This window comes from Acinonyx jubatus, chromosome B3 (assembly GCF_027475565.1).
Source record: "Acinonyx jubatus isolate Ajub_Pintada_27869175 chromosome B3, VMU_Ajub_asm_v1.0, whole genome shotgun sequence".
Taxonomy (NCBI): Eukaryota; Metazoa; Chordata; class Mammalia; order Carnivora; family Felidae; genus Acinonyx; species Acinonyx jubatus.
In genome coordinates this window covers 64,687,695-64,703,033 of record NC_069386.1, presented here as the reverse complement: position 1 = coordinate 64,703,033, position 15,339 = coordinate 64,687,695, and the positions used below count along the sequence as shown (strand labels likewise).

The 15,339-nt window shown below is 38.3% G+C and overlaps 1 protein-coding gene across 4 annotated transcripts in view; it reads left to right on the top strand.

The window, feature by feature from the left end:
- Positions 1 to 15,339, top strand: part of CDIN1 (CDAN1 interacting nuclease 1) — a 282,241-nt gene that overhangs the window by 255,940 nt on the left and 10,962 nt on the right. For 3 of the 4 annotated variants that reach the window (XM_053224197.1, XM_027066891.2, XM_053224194.1), the window contains one exon: positions 11,848 to 12,391. The exons of the other annotated variant lie outside the window; for it this stretch is intronic. In XM_053224197.1, coding sequence (XP_053080172.1) covers positions 11,848 to 11,989 — 142 coding nt within the window. In that variant the 3' untranslated portion in view covers positions 11,990 to 12,391. Of the gene's footprint in view, positions 1 to 11,847; positions 12,392 to 15,339 lie in introns of those variants that run through there. 4 annotated transcript variants of the gene reach the window in all.

The window sequence follows — 15,339 nt, the reverse complement described above, 5'->3', positions numbered from 1 at the left end:
ACCAAGATAAAGTAACAGGGACTAGATTTTATCATCCTGACTGAAACAACTAAACAAATAAGTAAACAAATGAAACCATCATTTCAAGTCTCTATACATCAGGCAATGAAGGTGAGTGCTCTCTGAGAAATATAAAAGAAACTATGTGCATCTTACCCTTGGTCCAGCTTAGTGCCTTGAGAGGTTTCCAGGTGCCATGTAGGGAAATGGAGTTCAGGTACATACAGTCCAGCAGACTCAGAAATGAGAGTCTGAGGGAGCTAGAGTTCACAGGACCAAGGCCCAGAGAAATGAGAGTGGTTTCGAGAGAGAACTCGAGATGAACAGAGGGTGCCCCTGGGTTTTCAGCAAAATACTAATCAATGCATGTGTATAAGGAAACTGGGTGAGGCTAGGAAAAGGATCATCTGAAAATTATTACAGGAAACAGTACCAGGTGCTTATACAGGGCTAGAAATAGTTAATATATCCAACAGCCAGACTGGAAATGCAAAATTAATGATGTGTTTCACAGATATTTTGGAAGGATCTTTCATCATTAGTGGGGAATCATTACCTCTAGACTAAGCAGTACTCCGTTCCCACTAACAAATGCTAAAAGCAAGACCTTGCTAAAACAACATTGAAAAAGAGAAACAAAGCTGAAGGACTAACACTGCCTGATTTCAAAACTGACTATAGTTACAGTACTCAGGAAAATGTGGTACTGCCATCAAAATAGATAAATCAATGGAACAGAAAAGAGACCAGAAGTAATGCACATTTTTCACAAAGGTGCACAGACAATTGATTGGAGAGGAGATAGTCATTTCAACAAATTATGCTGGGGCAATTTTATATCCACATTCAAAAAATGAAATCCAATTCATGCCTTGCATCATACAAAAAATTAACTCAAGATTGATCATAAACCTAAATGTAAAATCTAAAGCCATAACATTTCTAGAGAAAAACAAGAGAAAAATTTTTATATGACATGGAAATCATGATCCATAAAAGAAAAGCTGAAAAATTGAATTTCATAGAAACTATAAACTTCTGTTCTTAGAAAGACACTGTTAAGACAATAAAAAAACCACAGTCTAGAAAAAAATATTTGTAAGTCATACATCTAAAAGAACCCATGTCCATAAAATATAAAGAGTTCTCAAATCTGAATAATAAGAAAACAATCAAATTTTGAAAATGGGCAAATGATTTGGATACTTCACCAAAGAAGATACATGAATTGTAAGCAAATATATGAAAAGATACTCAACATTACTAGAAATTAGAGAAAGGCAAATCAAAATCACATAAGCTGCTATTGCCCTGTATTAAAATGGCTAAAATTTAAAAAGATGGACCACACCAAGTGTTGACGGAGGATGTGGAGAAACTGAAACTCTCATACACTGCTGGTGGGAACTTGGCAGTTACTTGAAAAGTTAAACATATAACTACTATATGACCCAGCTGCAGGTATGTAAACCAGAGAAACGAGTGCATATATTCATACAAAGACTAGTAAGCAAATGTTCTTGGCTTTATGTGTAATAGCCCCAAACTGGAAACCACCAAAAATGTCCATCAACAGGTGAATGGATAGGGGCACCTGGGTGGCTCAGTTGGTTGAGTGCCCAGCTTTGGCTCAAGACATGATTTCATGGTTAGTGAGCTCAAGCTCCACATCAGGCTCACTGCTTTCAGTGCAGAGCCCGCTTTGGATCCTCTGTCCCCTGCTCTCTCTCAAAAATGAATAAACATTTTTTAAAAAAAACTTGAAACAAGAAAGAATACAAACTAAGAGAGGAGGAAAGTGTGCTGGATATCTTTTTTGGCTTTCCAGATTTGCGCTCATGTGCTCTCCCTCAGCACACATGATCTTGCTGTCCTATGTGCTCTCCCTTGATAGATAGATACGTACGTACATACATACATACATACATAATCTACCCTGCTCTAGGCCCTGAGAGACTGACTTCTCTGGACAAAATCTGGAGAATTCCTTCCTCTCTGGATTCTGTTTGGGTTGAGCCAAAGGGGAGGGATAGCAGAAAATCAGAAAGCAGAAGGAGAATAAGATCAGGTATTGATTTCCCCAGGTTTCTCACTGCACGTTACATGAGGCTGGCTGAATCTCTCAACCAGGGGTTTCAGTTCCTATAAAGTCAGTCTACATGTGGCCTGCCCGGTCTCTAGGTCCCAATACCCCCTTCCTCTCATTCCTTCAGTCCTTATGATGGAAATGAACCTAGTCATTACTGGATCTGGAGTACTTTTGGTTTTTGGTTTCCCTATGTCCTGAGCACAACTTTGTATATAGTTTGTTTTTTTTAAACCTTTCTTACCCTGCTATGGTGCCATGTGCTTCCTGCTAGGGTTTTAACTTATGAAAAGATGGCCAAACATGTTCAGAAATCATATAAAACTCTCCAGTTAAAAGACGAATGACATGGGGCGCCTGGGTGGCTCAGTCGGTTAAGCATCCGACTTCGGCTCAGGTCATGATCTCATGGTCCGTGAGTTTGAGCCCCGCGTCGGGCTCTGTGCTGACAGCTCAGAGCCTGGAGCCTGTTTCAGATTCTGTGTCTCCCTCTCTCTCTGCCCCTCCCCTGTTCATGCTGTGTCTCTCTCTGTCTCAAAAAATAAATGTTAAAAAAAATTTTTTAAAGACTAATCACAGGTTTAATTACAAAGCAATTTAAAAACAAAAAAAAATCTATGCTATTTACAAAGTGGGATGTTTAAAACACAAGGGCGTAGAAAGGTTATGAGTGCAAGGATGAAAAAATACACCATGCAAATACTAACCAAAGTAATGTGAGTGAATATATCTTTAATAACACCAAATATAAAGCATTATTAGGGGGTGCCTGGGTGGCTTAGTCGGTTGACTGTCCAACTGCAGCTCAGGCCATTTCATAGTTTGTGAATTCAAACCTGCATCAGGCTCACTGTTGAAAGCACAGAGCTGGCTTCAGATCCTCTGCCCCTCCCCCACTCACATTCTCTGTTTCTCTCTCTCAAAAATAAATAAAACATTTTTTTAAAAAACATTATTAGGAATAAAGAAGGTGACCAAATAATAAAAAGAAAACTTCACCAGAAAGGTGTAACTAGTCAAAATATATATTCATTATTTAACAAATAATCTCAAATTATATAAAGCAAAAAATGGACTGAATTACAAAAAGAAGTTGACAAATTCGTAAACATAGTGGAAGATTTCAACATACCTCTCTCAGTGATTGATTAAAAAAAAGTTTTTTTAAAGAAAAATTACTTAGGATGTAAAAAATTTGAACCACCCAACAATAAGACCACATAATTTATAAACACATGTACCAAAGAATGCCATAAAGCAATTTTTCATAAATATGAAAAGATAGGCATTAAAAGAGTTCTCTCAAGTTTAGTTGGAAACTAGTAACAGAACAATTCCTATGCATAAAGAAATACTTCCAGAAAAGGATTATTATATGTCTCCCCTATGACTCAGTATTTCCACTCCTAAGTATATACCTAAGAGAAATGAATGCATATATTTACCATAATGGATCTAGGAGAATGCATGTGGAAGTTTTATTCACAGCAACTCCGGACAAAAACAACCCAAATGTCCATCAACAAGAGAATAGATGAATTGTGTTACATTTGTACAATGTGATATTATAGAAGAGCAAAGGGAATGAATTTCTGGTATAAAGAAGGACATGGATAAATTAATGGGCATTATGTGAAGTAAAAGAAGCCAAACATAAAAGCTATATATTACAGGGGCGCCTGGTGGCTCAGTCAGTTGGGTGTCCAACTTCAGCTCAGGTCATGATCACAGGGTTTGTGGGTTTGACCCCCACATCAGGCTCTCTGCTGTCAGTGCGGAGCCCACATCAGATCCTCTGTCTCCCTTTCCCACTCGTTCTCTCTCTCTCTCTCTCTCTCTCAAAAATAAACAAACATTAAAAAAAGAAAAAATATATACTATATTATTACCTTTTATAAGAATTTTTAAGAAAAGAAAAAAACTAATCTACAGAGACATAAACCAGAATAATACTTATTTCTGGGGTAAGGTATTAACTGAGAGACAATGCAAAGAAAGCTTCTAAGTAGTAGAAACGTTCTAAGTCTTTATCTGGGTGATAGAATACTTCTCTCTTTCTTCTCTGTCTCTCTCTCTCCATTTCTTTGTCTTGATACACCCACACGCATGTGTGTGTGTGTGTGTGTGTATATATATATATATATTATACATACACTCAAATATTTGTATATATCATATCATGTTATATATGTATACATAAGTAAAAACTTATCAGAATGCATACTTAAGCTTGATGCTCTTCCCTGTATACATGTTGCGGGAATGTGGCTGGCTCAGTGAGTGAAGCATGGACTCTTGATCTCAGGGTCATGATTTCAAGCCCCACATTGGGCAAGAAGCCTACTTAAAAAAAAAAAAAAACATATATATATGGAGATATATATGGAGATATATATGGAGATATATATGGAGATATATATGGAGATATATATGGAGATATATATGGAGATATATATGGAGATATATATATATATGGAGATATATATATATATATGGAGATATATATATATGGAGATATATATATATATGGAGATATATATATATATATGGAGATGTATATATTAAAGACTCATCAATTTGGAAGTTAAAGAAATTGAACTAGCTATTTGAATTTTACTTAAAGATGAAAACAAAATCAGATAGTTTTACCAAAAAACATATAATCCCTTCCTACACAAAATAGAAAAAGAGAAAAAGTACTTCAACTTAAAAGTCTAGTATCACTTAAGTGACAAAAGTAGATAAGAGTATGATAAGGGAAATTTATAAGTCTGTGTCACTGATGAACACAAGTGGAAAAGTCCTAAAGAAAACTGTAGCATACTAAATGCAGGAGAGAAAAGATACTCTGAACTACTGGAGCTTATCCCCAAAATGCAAGCATGATTTAACATTTGAAAATCTGTTAATGTATTTCACCATACTAACAGAATGAAGTTCCAGATATCTGCATAGAAGTCCTCCTGAGTCTGTGGCTAAATACCGATCTGTTTATAGTCATAGGATAAGAATTCACAAGGTTGGGTAAAGAGTCACCCAAGAATACCAAGAAGCTATAAGCTGAAAAATTCTCAGAACTCACAAAGGGCTGAGAGACCAAGGAATTCTAAACAGTCAGAAGGGAGAGACCTCTTTGAACACCCAGAGCATTCATTAGAGACCCCAGAAGGATTGTTCCTTATCAGTAAGGTTGAATTAGCCTTAGAGTATAAATACTCTAGAGCTACCCTTACAAAGCTTAAAAACAAGGCTCAAGAGGATCACGCTGTTGTACAAATGATTTGGGAGGAAAATGTGCGTGTGTTTGTACACTATTCTTTAAAGAAAAACAACATCTGGCACGCAAATAAACCAAAAATACTAGACATGACAAAAAGCAGAAGACTGTCACAAAACAGGGAGAACGTGAATTTGGTACAAACAATCCAAAAATGACAGAGATGATAGAATTAGCGAAAGGACTTAAAAACAGCTATTGTACATTGGGGCGCCTGGGTGGCTCAGTCGGTTGAGCCTCCGACTTCGGCTCAGGTCATGATCTCACAGGTCGTGAGTTCAAGCCCCACGTCAGGCTCTGTGCTGACAGTTCAGAGCCTGGAGCCTGCTTCAGATTCTGTGTGTCCTTCTTTCTCTGCCCCCAACCCACTCACATTCTGTCTCCATCTGTTTCAAAAGTAAATAAACATTAAAAATATTTTTAAAAACAGCTATTGTACATATATTCAAGAATTTAAAGGCAAACATGAACATAATATGAAGATAAAATATATTTTTTAAAAAAATTAAGTAGAAGTTTCCCTCCTGGCAGGGCTAAGAGATGGGTTCAACAAGACCGAACAATCTACAAACTCAACTTTTAATGTGAGAAACCACAAGGAAGTTTTAGAGGAGGTAAATGTAAGGGCCAAGGGAACCCCACAAAGGGCCACTTTGGCATGAAAATTATTTTGAGTTAAAAGTGCTCAAAACCCAGGAGATGGAGGAAAAGTTCTTTACCTCCTCCTCAACTACCTAAATCTGCATGGGAAAGGAGAGCCTATAGCACCCAGGAGAGTGCTATTAAACAGCGATTCCTCTTTACCTAAGAAACTATCTGCATAACAGGGACACCTGTACTTCCCAAATATCTCCTCTCACCTTCCTGCTAAGGGTCTTCTTCCCCTTTGTCTGTTCACACCCCTACCCCTCTCCTTAGCTCCAAATATTATGTTAGCCTCATGTTGCCTGATTGTCTTTGGAATTTCATGCCTGTGTGGATGCTCCAAACATACGGAAACCATATTTGACTTTCTCCTGTTAAAGAAATAAGGAAGTAAAAACATAGAGCTGAAAAATGAAATAACTGAAGGGGCAAATTGACTGGATGAACTTACCAGCAGATTACATACTCCGAAAGAAAACATCAGTGAGCTCGAAAAATAGGATATAAGTTATCCAAATTAAAGCACAGAAGAAAAGGTGGTGAAAAAAATTAAACAGAGCCTCCATAACCTGTGGGGCAATTGAGAGGTCTAACATATGGGTAATTGGAGATCTTGAAGAGGGGAAAGTGGAGAGGGAGAAGAAACAGTTGGCTGAAAATTTTCCAATTTTGTTGAAAAATGGAGAAAGAACTCAAGAGATCCAAAAAAGCTCAGCAGACCCAAGGCAAAATAAACAATAAAAAATTACACCAAGGCACATTATGATGTTATGATTAACAGAACTCAGGTCTGTTTCACATTAATGATTGTTTATATGATCCTGCTCTGAACTTAAAATTAGGGCCAGATGTCCACAAAAAGTCTTGTACACAAGTGTTTATAGCAACTTTATCCTTAATAGCCCCAAAATGGAAACACTCAAATTTCCATCACCAATTAAATGGATCGACAAATAATGGTATATCTATACAATGAATAGTACTCAGCAATAAAAAGGAAATGGCTATCCATACACCCAATAACATGGGTGAATTTAAAAGTATTTTGCTAAGCAAAGAAACCAGAAACAGAATGCATACAATATGATTGCATTTTTATGAAAATCTAGAACAGACAAGACAAATCTAAAGTGACAAGAAGACTAGTGTTTGCCTCTGGCTGTGATTTGGTGTTAGTTTAGATCATAAATGAGCCTGAAGGAATTGGTCTATATCTTGCTTAGAGTGGTAATTATATGGGTGTATACATTTGCCCAAACTCCTCAAACTATACACTTAAGATTGGGTCCATTTTTATTGTAAAAATTATACCCCAACCATGTTGATTTTAAAAATTAGAGGGGCACCTGGGTGGCTCAGTCAGTTAAGCGTCCAACTCTCGGTTTCAGCTCAGGTCATGATCTCAAGGCTCCGGGAGTTGGAGCTCCGCATCAGGCTTTGCACTGGCGGCACAGAGCCTGTTTGAGATTCTCTCTCTTCTTTTCCTTTCTCTCTACCCCTCCCCCACTTGCACTGCCTCTGTCTCTCTCAAAAAATAAAGCTTTTAAAAAATTAGAAACATAAATTTTCTAGCAATATAAAAGTAAACTATAAATAAATTACTCCAATATGCAAACTCGTATGGAGAAAATTACAAGATATGACTGAGGACATACAGGAAGACCTAAATGGATGAAGAGCTATTCCATGGTCATAGAAGGGCAGCCTCAATATAATGAAAATGTCAATTTTCCCTCAAGCCCAAAATCCAAAGAGCAAAGGGCCAAAAGAGCCATGAAAATTTTCCAGAATAACTATCAGTGAAGGTTGAGGGAAAGACTAGAAATGATATGATAAAAATGAAAACAAAAGCTTGAAAACATCTGTATGGCATCATAAGAAATGATCTCACAGCATTTTTTAAAGAAAGAAAATGATTCTGTTTTTAAAGAAAGCAGCACTAGAGAATTTATATATTTGTCACAGTAAATTACTCCCCTCCAGTAACTGCTAATTAAGCTCTTTTAACATTAAAACCAGTGAGAGAGATAAATTCTTAATATGAACAAAAAAAACAGGGCATTTGTCTAGCACTAGCCAGTTAGGGTTCTGGTTTGTTAGTTGATTACTTACCTCACCGAACCCCCAAAAGAACTGTCCTAAGTAAAATTTATCTTGCCAGAGAAATAACACAGAAGAAATGTTATGGAATCTTAACATCGTAACTCGGTAGGCTCCCAGACTATTGACTACGACATTCCTCTTATTTCAGTTTTTCTTCTGGTTATAACTGGGGTGGGCAATGGGTAAGGAGAGGAGAGAACAATAATCCTGATAGGTGATGTTCTCAGGCTCTTGCTCATCCTTTTTACCTACCTAGTCCCTTAGGACAAAAGTCACATCTTCTGCCCTGCCATGGGCTAGGGCTAGGCACTGTGGCATACACTCTAAACAGAACCTTCCAAGCTGGGTTGGAATATGTTAAATAGGTTGATAAAGTCATTTAGAAAATGATTTTCTTACTCTGGGCAATACTTCACCTTTCATTGTTGAGGAGGTCAGTTTGAGACTCCAAGCTTATCAGGGACCTCTTTGTTCCAGGTTGACCTGTCCTCTACCTCCTCGGCCAGTAACCTTCATGACTGAGGCTGGAGGCAGAGACTGTATCTGGACTAATACAATGAAATCAGAGATAACTGTACATTGTTATGTATATACAGGAGTACAAACTAATTAATTTGGTAGCTAGTGACTAGAAATCCAGTAATCATAGAAATCAATCGACTTATACCCTGCTCGGGAAAAAAAACAAACAAACAAAAAACTATTTCTTTTTAATCTTGAAAAGCCAAGCTGATTTTTTTTTTTAATTTTTTTTTTCAACGTTTATTTATTTTTGGGACAGAGAGAGACAGAGCATGAACGGGGGAGGGGCAGAGAGAGAGGGAGACACAGAATCGGAAACAGGCTCCAGGCTCTGAGCCATCAGCCCAGAGCCCGACGCGGGGCTCGAACTCCCGGACTGCGAGATCGTGACCTGGCTGAAGTCGGACGCTTAACCGACTGCGCCACCCCGGCGCCCCGCTGATTTTAATTAGGAAATAAACTTGTTACGAGAAATCCAAATCATGTTTAAAGTGTTACTTTCAATAGGATTTTATCTATTGTAAATGATAATGTGTCTATGGACAGGGATGGGAAAAACAATACCAAAAATAAAAACAGGTCACTTGTTAAAGTGAAGGCATATTATTCTTTATATTTCTGATATTCTTGTTAAAATACTGGCTCTACAACAGAATTATTGTTTCAACTGAGGAGTCCATCTGGAAACTCAATAACAATCCTGTGGAGGGTTGATTTCATCTCTGTTGTTACTAACCATTTTCTAGCTCCTTAGTCAACCTAATATAATTTGAGAGGTTCAGAGTAAATGAGGACACTAATACCAGCCTCCACTATTCCTTCTTTTCCCAACATCCACCCCCCTCACCGCCTTTTACAGTCAGTGGAATCCCCATTGTCAAGTACCTTAGTCAACTTTGAGTTCTCACATGCAATGTATCAGTTATTGATTAGAGACCATAGCAAATGAGATGCATACAATATTAAGTATGGTCAGGAAGAAGTAAAACCTTTTCACCTCTCTAAGCCATATCACCATTCATCTGAACCAGGAACACGTTTTTGCAGTGTGGTCTCACATCTTTGTAAGAAAGCTGTGTCGGAGCTTGAAAAAGGTCCAGAGGGCAGTCACTGAATGATTGCATGTGAAGATCTAAGAGTAGATTTTACCTAATTTTCTAGAAGGCATGTAAGTGTCGTCTAGTAGATCAATCAGAGGCTGTAAAACTTGCCCAAGGTTGTGCATCACAGCCAGATTTCCAACACAGGCTCACCAGCCTCTGGGTAAATGTTCTTAACGTCTACATGATTCTATAATTCTACAAATTAAGAAGAATTTGGACTTGTAGGCAATAAGGAATTTAGATTTTGGGGCAATAAAGACTCAAAACAAATTTTTGACAACTTTATGCCCAAATATGTCAATAATTTTATTTTGGTTTTGCTATTTGGAGAAATAAACACCCAAAATCTACTTTGATACCCTAAATTAGGAAGTAATTCCATTTTAGGAATTTATACAACAGAGCACACATGTACATGAAGACATATGTACAAGCATATTTGTTGCAGTGTTTGTGTTCACAAAAGACAGGAAATCAATCTAAATGTTTAGCAATAGAAGACCAATTATATAAATTACATTTCATCCATGCAGTGATTACCTCCTTCAAAAGGATAGGGGAGATCTATATGTGCTCATACATGGAATGATCTCCAACGTAAATTGTTAGCTGTAAAAAGCAAGAAGCACAAGAGTTGAATGGCAGATTTCTTCCACTTGCCCATCGTGGTCTACTCTCCACTCTTCTCTGGTCCATCCGTTGCCCTTGGAAACGAACCTGTATTGATTGTATCACTGGGCTCCCAGGTCCTCTGGCTGCTGGTTGTATTTGGCCAGTGGGGAACCTCAGCATGAGATGAGAGGAAAGGAGAACAAGATCTGACTGTTCATTCCTTTCCTGTCTTAGACTAGCTGCATCACTGCTCCTCCCCTACATGAGCGCTTCCTTCTAAGTTCAAGTACCGACTCGCTTTCCTCCTTTCTTTGAGCTTAAGGGGTAGAACAGTTCCACTGTTTCCATCCTGCATTACTGAGCTAACTCCTTGTGACTCTGCTATATTGTAACCCGTATATCTGGGGAAACTGTGGTCTGGTTTTCCAAATTGGAGTGTGCCCTCTGTTTCCTATTAGGACCCAAATATGCTAATAAGAAAAAGAGCGGTGGAGATATAGAAATAGACACTCAAATATGCAAAGAATACATTCATAATGATATATTAAAAATGTTAACAATAACATTAGAGGGAGAAAATGGCACTGGGGGTTGGGAATGGAAAGACGTCTTTACCCTCCTTTCCTGCTGTTTCTTTCCATGTCAACATATTAGCCATTAAGAAAAATAATAAGACGTTAAGAAAAGAATCCAAACTTTACCTCCAAGATGGGAAAAATCAAGGAGTAAACTGTCCCATAAACGCCAAAGCCTGGTTTAGGTAGTATATGTCGACGGAAATTTAGTGCATGGATAATACATGAGCTTGAGAAATGCATGTGGATAGAGATGGGTTCTCCTCAAATAATATCTTGCATACACTTCATCTAACATCACGTGATACACATGAACATGCATCCCCTACTTTGAAATGACTTGCTGTGAAGTTATTGACGTTTTTCTTTAGGATTAAATTTACAGATCCAACTCAAGGGGCTCGTCACCATTTGGACTAAATGTAACAATTAGTCAAGTTTACCTTTGGCTTTACGAAGTGAAAACTCATGAATCATAATGAGTGAAGGTCACTTCAGGCCACAGGAAATCAGCTTTACTGTCAGGACTTAAACTTTCCATCACATGTTGAATCAACAGTTTCACAAGCAGCGAATGCAAAAAGTTGCCTTTTTTTTCTTTTTTTTTTTTTTTTGGCAACAATTTAGCAAAGGCATATGCTTCAAACTCAAATGACTTCACTTCACATTGAAATTAAGAAATGTTTTGAAGCATAGTCATTTGATAAGAATTTGCTTCAAAATAAGCAGTGTGCTTCTTTTTAAGGGGACCTACATCCTTTAACATGTAACTCAACAGCGTGGCAAATGAAAAAACAAAGTGCTCTCAAAAACAGTTCCCAAATCCATCCCAGTCTGCAGTTTCAGTGGCTGTGTTTCTTTGCTAATTGGGTCCCCACTTTATGGCTGTAGGTGCAAACCCGACCCTTGTCTTCTTCATTGCAGTGATGACAAAGGCTTTGAGAAAAAAGAGCTGGACTTCTGCCAAGGACCTCCTCTTGACTTCGGTGTGATTCAGCTTTCAAGACCTGATTGTTTTCTCCTCTCTCCCAGGAACCACGAGCTACCCTATTACCAGAAAGAATGACCCTTTGACAGCACAACTGCAATCCTGAATCTCCACCAAATTGTAGCCTCAAAGATGCCAATGGCATTGAAAAACTAATCAAGATCAGAAGGTCAGAAAGACAAATGCATTAGTACATAGATGGTCTCCAAGTTATTTGGCAATTTCTTAGCTTGCAAAAAAAAATCATTTCTAAAGTTTCTTTTGACATATTTATTGCCTTTTTGCTCACAATCTTTATACTGCCGGTATTCTTAATGTATAGGGGATTCTGCCGTATGAGAACACTGCCTTTATTTTATTTGCCGTCCATTTTATAAAATGTTGAGCTAGCAGCAACAGCCTACTCCTTCCTCAAACAATCATTATTATTCTCTTCCTTAGTTTTTACTATTAGCAGAATACCAGTTAGATCAGCCAATTATTAAAAAAACAACTCATAAAACAGATGAGGCTAAAAGGTTAGGTATTAAGAGTAAAGGCAGATAAATAATAAACTAAAACACATGACTGGCTTTCTATGCAAGCTGCTTAACAACTTGGATGAATCTAACTTGGAGTAATCTAACAGCATTAGAGCTTTAAAAACAAATCTTCATAGACCAGTAACTAATGGCTTAATTTTTTCAAAGTAACTGGAAATTTTAATATAACGATAATAATAATAAATGATAGCAACCATTTACTAAGTACCTGCTACATGCTGGATACTTGATACGCATTATTTCTAACCTTTACTACAAACCATCTGGGCAAAGTATTAATGTGCCCATTTTACAGAAAAGGAAACACTCCTGTCTCCTAGATAAGTACCATCTGCTTACTTTCAATCTCCTTCAATGTTTCAGTTGTGCCAGATTCGTCAAATTTTGTTCAGTCCTGCAACCATTTTAGCTGATCTGTTCACTGAACCAGTGTGATGTCCTCCTTGTCTCAGGTTTGGGATGACACAGTTTGACAGTGTGGATTGGCTCGTGCCATCTTGAAAATTCCACCCACAAAGACACCAACATTAAACGGGTTTTAATCATGAAATTGATAGACATTTCTCGAAGCAAGAAGCTATGGCTATGTTCTGCGAGTTTATTGTGTACCACCAAATCGTGTGTGGGTGTACAAAAATCAGGCACATATGGCTGATGAAACTGTCATCCTCAAGGTTAAAGAGGTTTCCTGTCTTAGTCTAAAAGAAAGAAACAATGTTGTCGAATTACTGATGTGGTTCCAAGAGCAGCATTGAATTTAAAGGGATGGCCATTCTGCAACCTTACTTTCTGTGCTGACTGTGGCCATAGACTGGAGGGCTACACCTTACTGAAGATGATATTCCTTGTCTCCATGTCTCTGTGGCAAAAGTGTTCAGTCACAGAACAAGAAGTCCAGTGTTACCATTCAGGAATGGCAGATCTCTTTCAGTTCTTCCCAATGGCTTTTATGGCAATGAAGAAACCAAGGAGCATATTTTTCTTGCCATCTCACATGCTGTTTTTAGTCTTTATCTGGCAACATGCCTGGAGTGTGAGGGTTGGTCTCTAGATAGATCTTTAAGGTTTTCTCCTCGCCAATTACCATCACTCAAATACCCTCATTATCAGTGGGTATCTTAAACTCTGGGTTACACCTCCTTTTTAATTCCACTTCCAGAAGTAGAGCTTCTAAAATAGACACTTCGATTAATGATGTCACTCAGCTGACCGTTTGTGTCTAAAGATGGAGTTGGAAAGACAACAGTTTCTGAAAGAAAAGAAAAGGTAAATAACCCAGTGATAAAGTTTTTTATAGACAAAGCCGTATTATCTCTACTTAATAGGACATAAAAATTAATGTGGTACAAAGGAGCCTAAATTTCCAAAAGTAAAATGACCGGCATACATCAGTATTAGATTCCTTTTTTTTTTTTTTCCTTATACAATCTTACACCAGGCCTTATGGATAACTGAAGTATCTTTAATCTCCAGTTTCTTTCATCTCCCTCTCTAACAAGCATCTAAGAACTTTCTCACTCCTGTCGTATTTCCATTTCCAGTTCCTAAAGTCTGTTTAAGACCTAAGCATAGAGGGGCGCCTGGGTGGCACAGTCGGTTAAGCGTCCGACTTCAGCCAGGTCACGATCTCGCGGTCCGTGAGTTCGAGCCCCGCGTCAGGCGCTGGAGCCTGTTTCCGATTCTGTGTCTCCCTCTCTCTCTGCCCCTCCCCCGTTCATGCTCTGTCTCTCTCTGTCCCAAAAATAAATAAACGTTGGAAAAAAAAATTAAAAAGAAAGACCTAAGCATAGAAAAAAATGACTGAAAGGGAATTTAAAGAAGTTGTAATATTCAGGTCAAGTTTGAATGACACTGTACTTGTGTAGATTTGGGGAAAATACTTGGTATAAACCGAAGGGAGAATTAATGTATTTCCATTCTGCTTAGCAGTATCATGGAGAACGTCCAGAAGAAGTCGGTGGCATTTGAACTGATTCTCATACTTGGCCCAGTGGTGGACCTAGGCGTTTCTGATTTAGACCATAGAATGAGCAAAGCCACGGGAGAGGGAAAAAACGGCATATTTGGTGGTCTGATGAGCTGTCCAGTGGAATTTGAGTATCAGTGTGTAGAAGGTTTGGGGAAGTGGAATAATTCAAGGTGCTAGAAAGTCATCTTGGGCTTTATTCTGTCAGTGAACAAGAAATAGGGGAGGCTTTAGTAGTATCTCCAATAAAACTCAGTTTGCTCAAACAAGCTTTTATCAACTAACCAATGCTTTGAGATGGCATAACCCATTTGAACAACCCTCCACCAGTCTCACGCATGTGTGCTCAGCTGGCTACAGCTCTCTGGCCACAGATGAGTCACTGTGTTGCTCTTGAACCACAGGACTTTTAAAAGTAAACCTGAGAGAGGGACGCATGGGTGGCTCAGCCAGTTAAAGCTTCTGACTTCAGCACAGGTCATGATGTCACCTAGTCAGTGGGGACCCCGATTTGGATCCCCGGTCTCCCTCTCTCTCTCTGCCTCAGAAATAAATAAGACTAAGAAATATTAAAACAAAATAAAGTAAAAATAAACATTAGCAAAAAAGTAAACCTGAAAGAGGAGGTGAGCTACTCCACCTTCTTCTAGTGGTAGGGGTAAGGTTAGGCACAGACAACTGGGGCTAAGTGATTGGCAGCCAGAAAAGATTGCGGAAATAGAAAAGGGAGATGTCATTTAGAACTTCCTTTCCGGGAACTTCCTTCCAATTCTCATTGTTCTTCTGTCGACCTCCTCCTTCCTCTCATTTCTTCCCAAGAAAAGGAAAGACTGGTAAAAGAAGAGTGTTGTCTGTATGAAACTGAACTAGCCTTTTCTCTCCAGAGGCATAGAGTCATTAGAGCTCAGAGGCCAACGGCA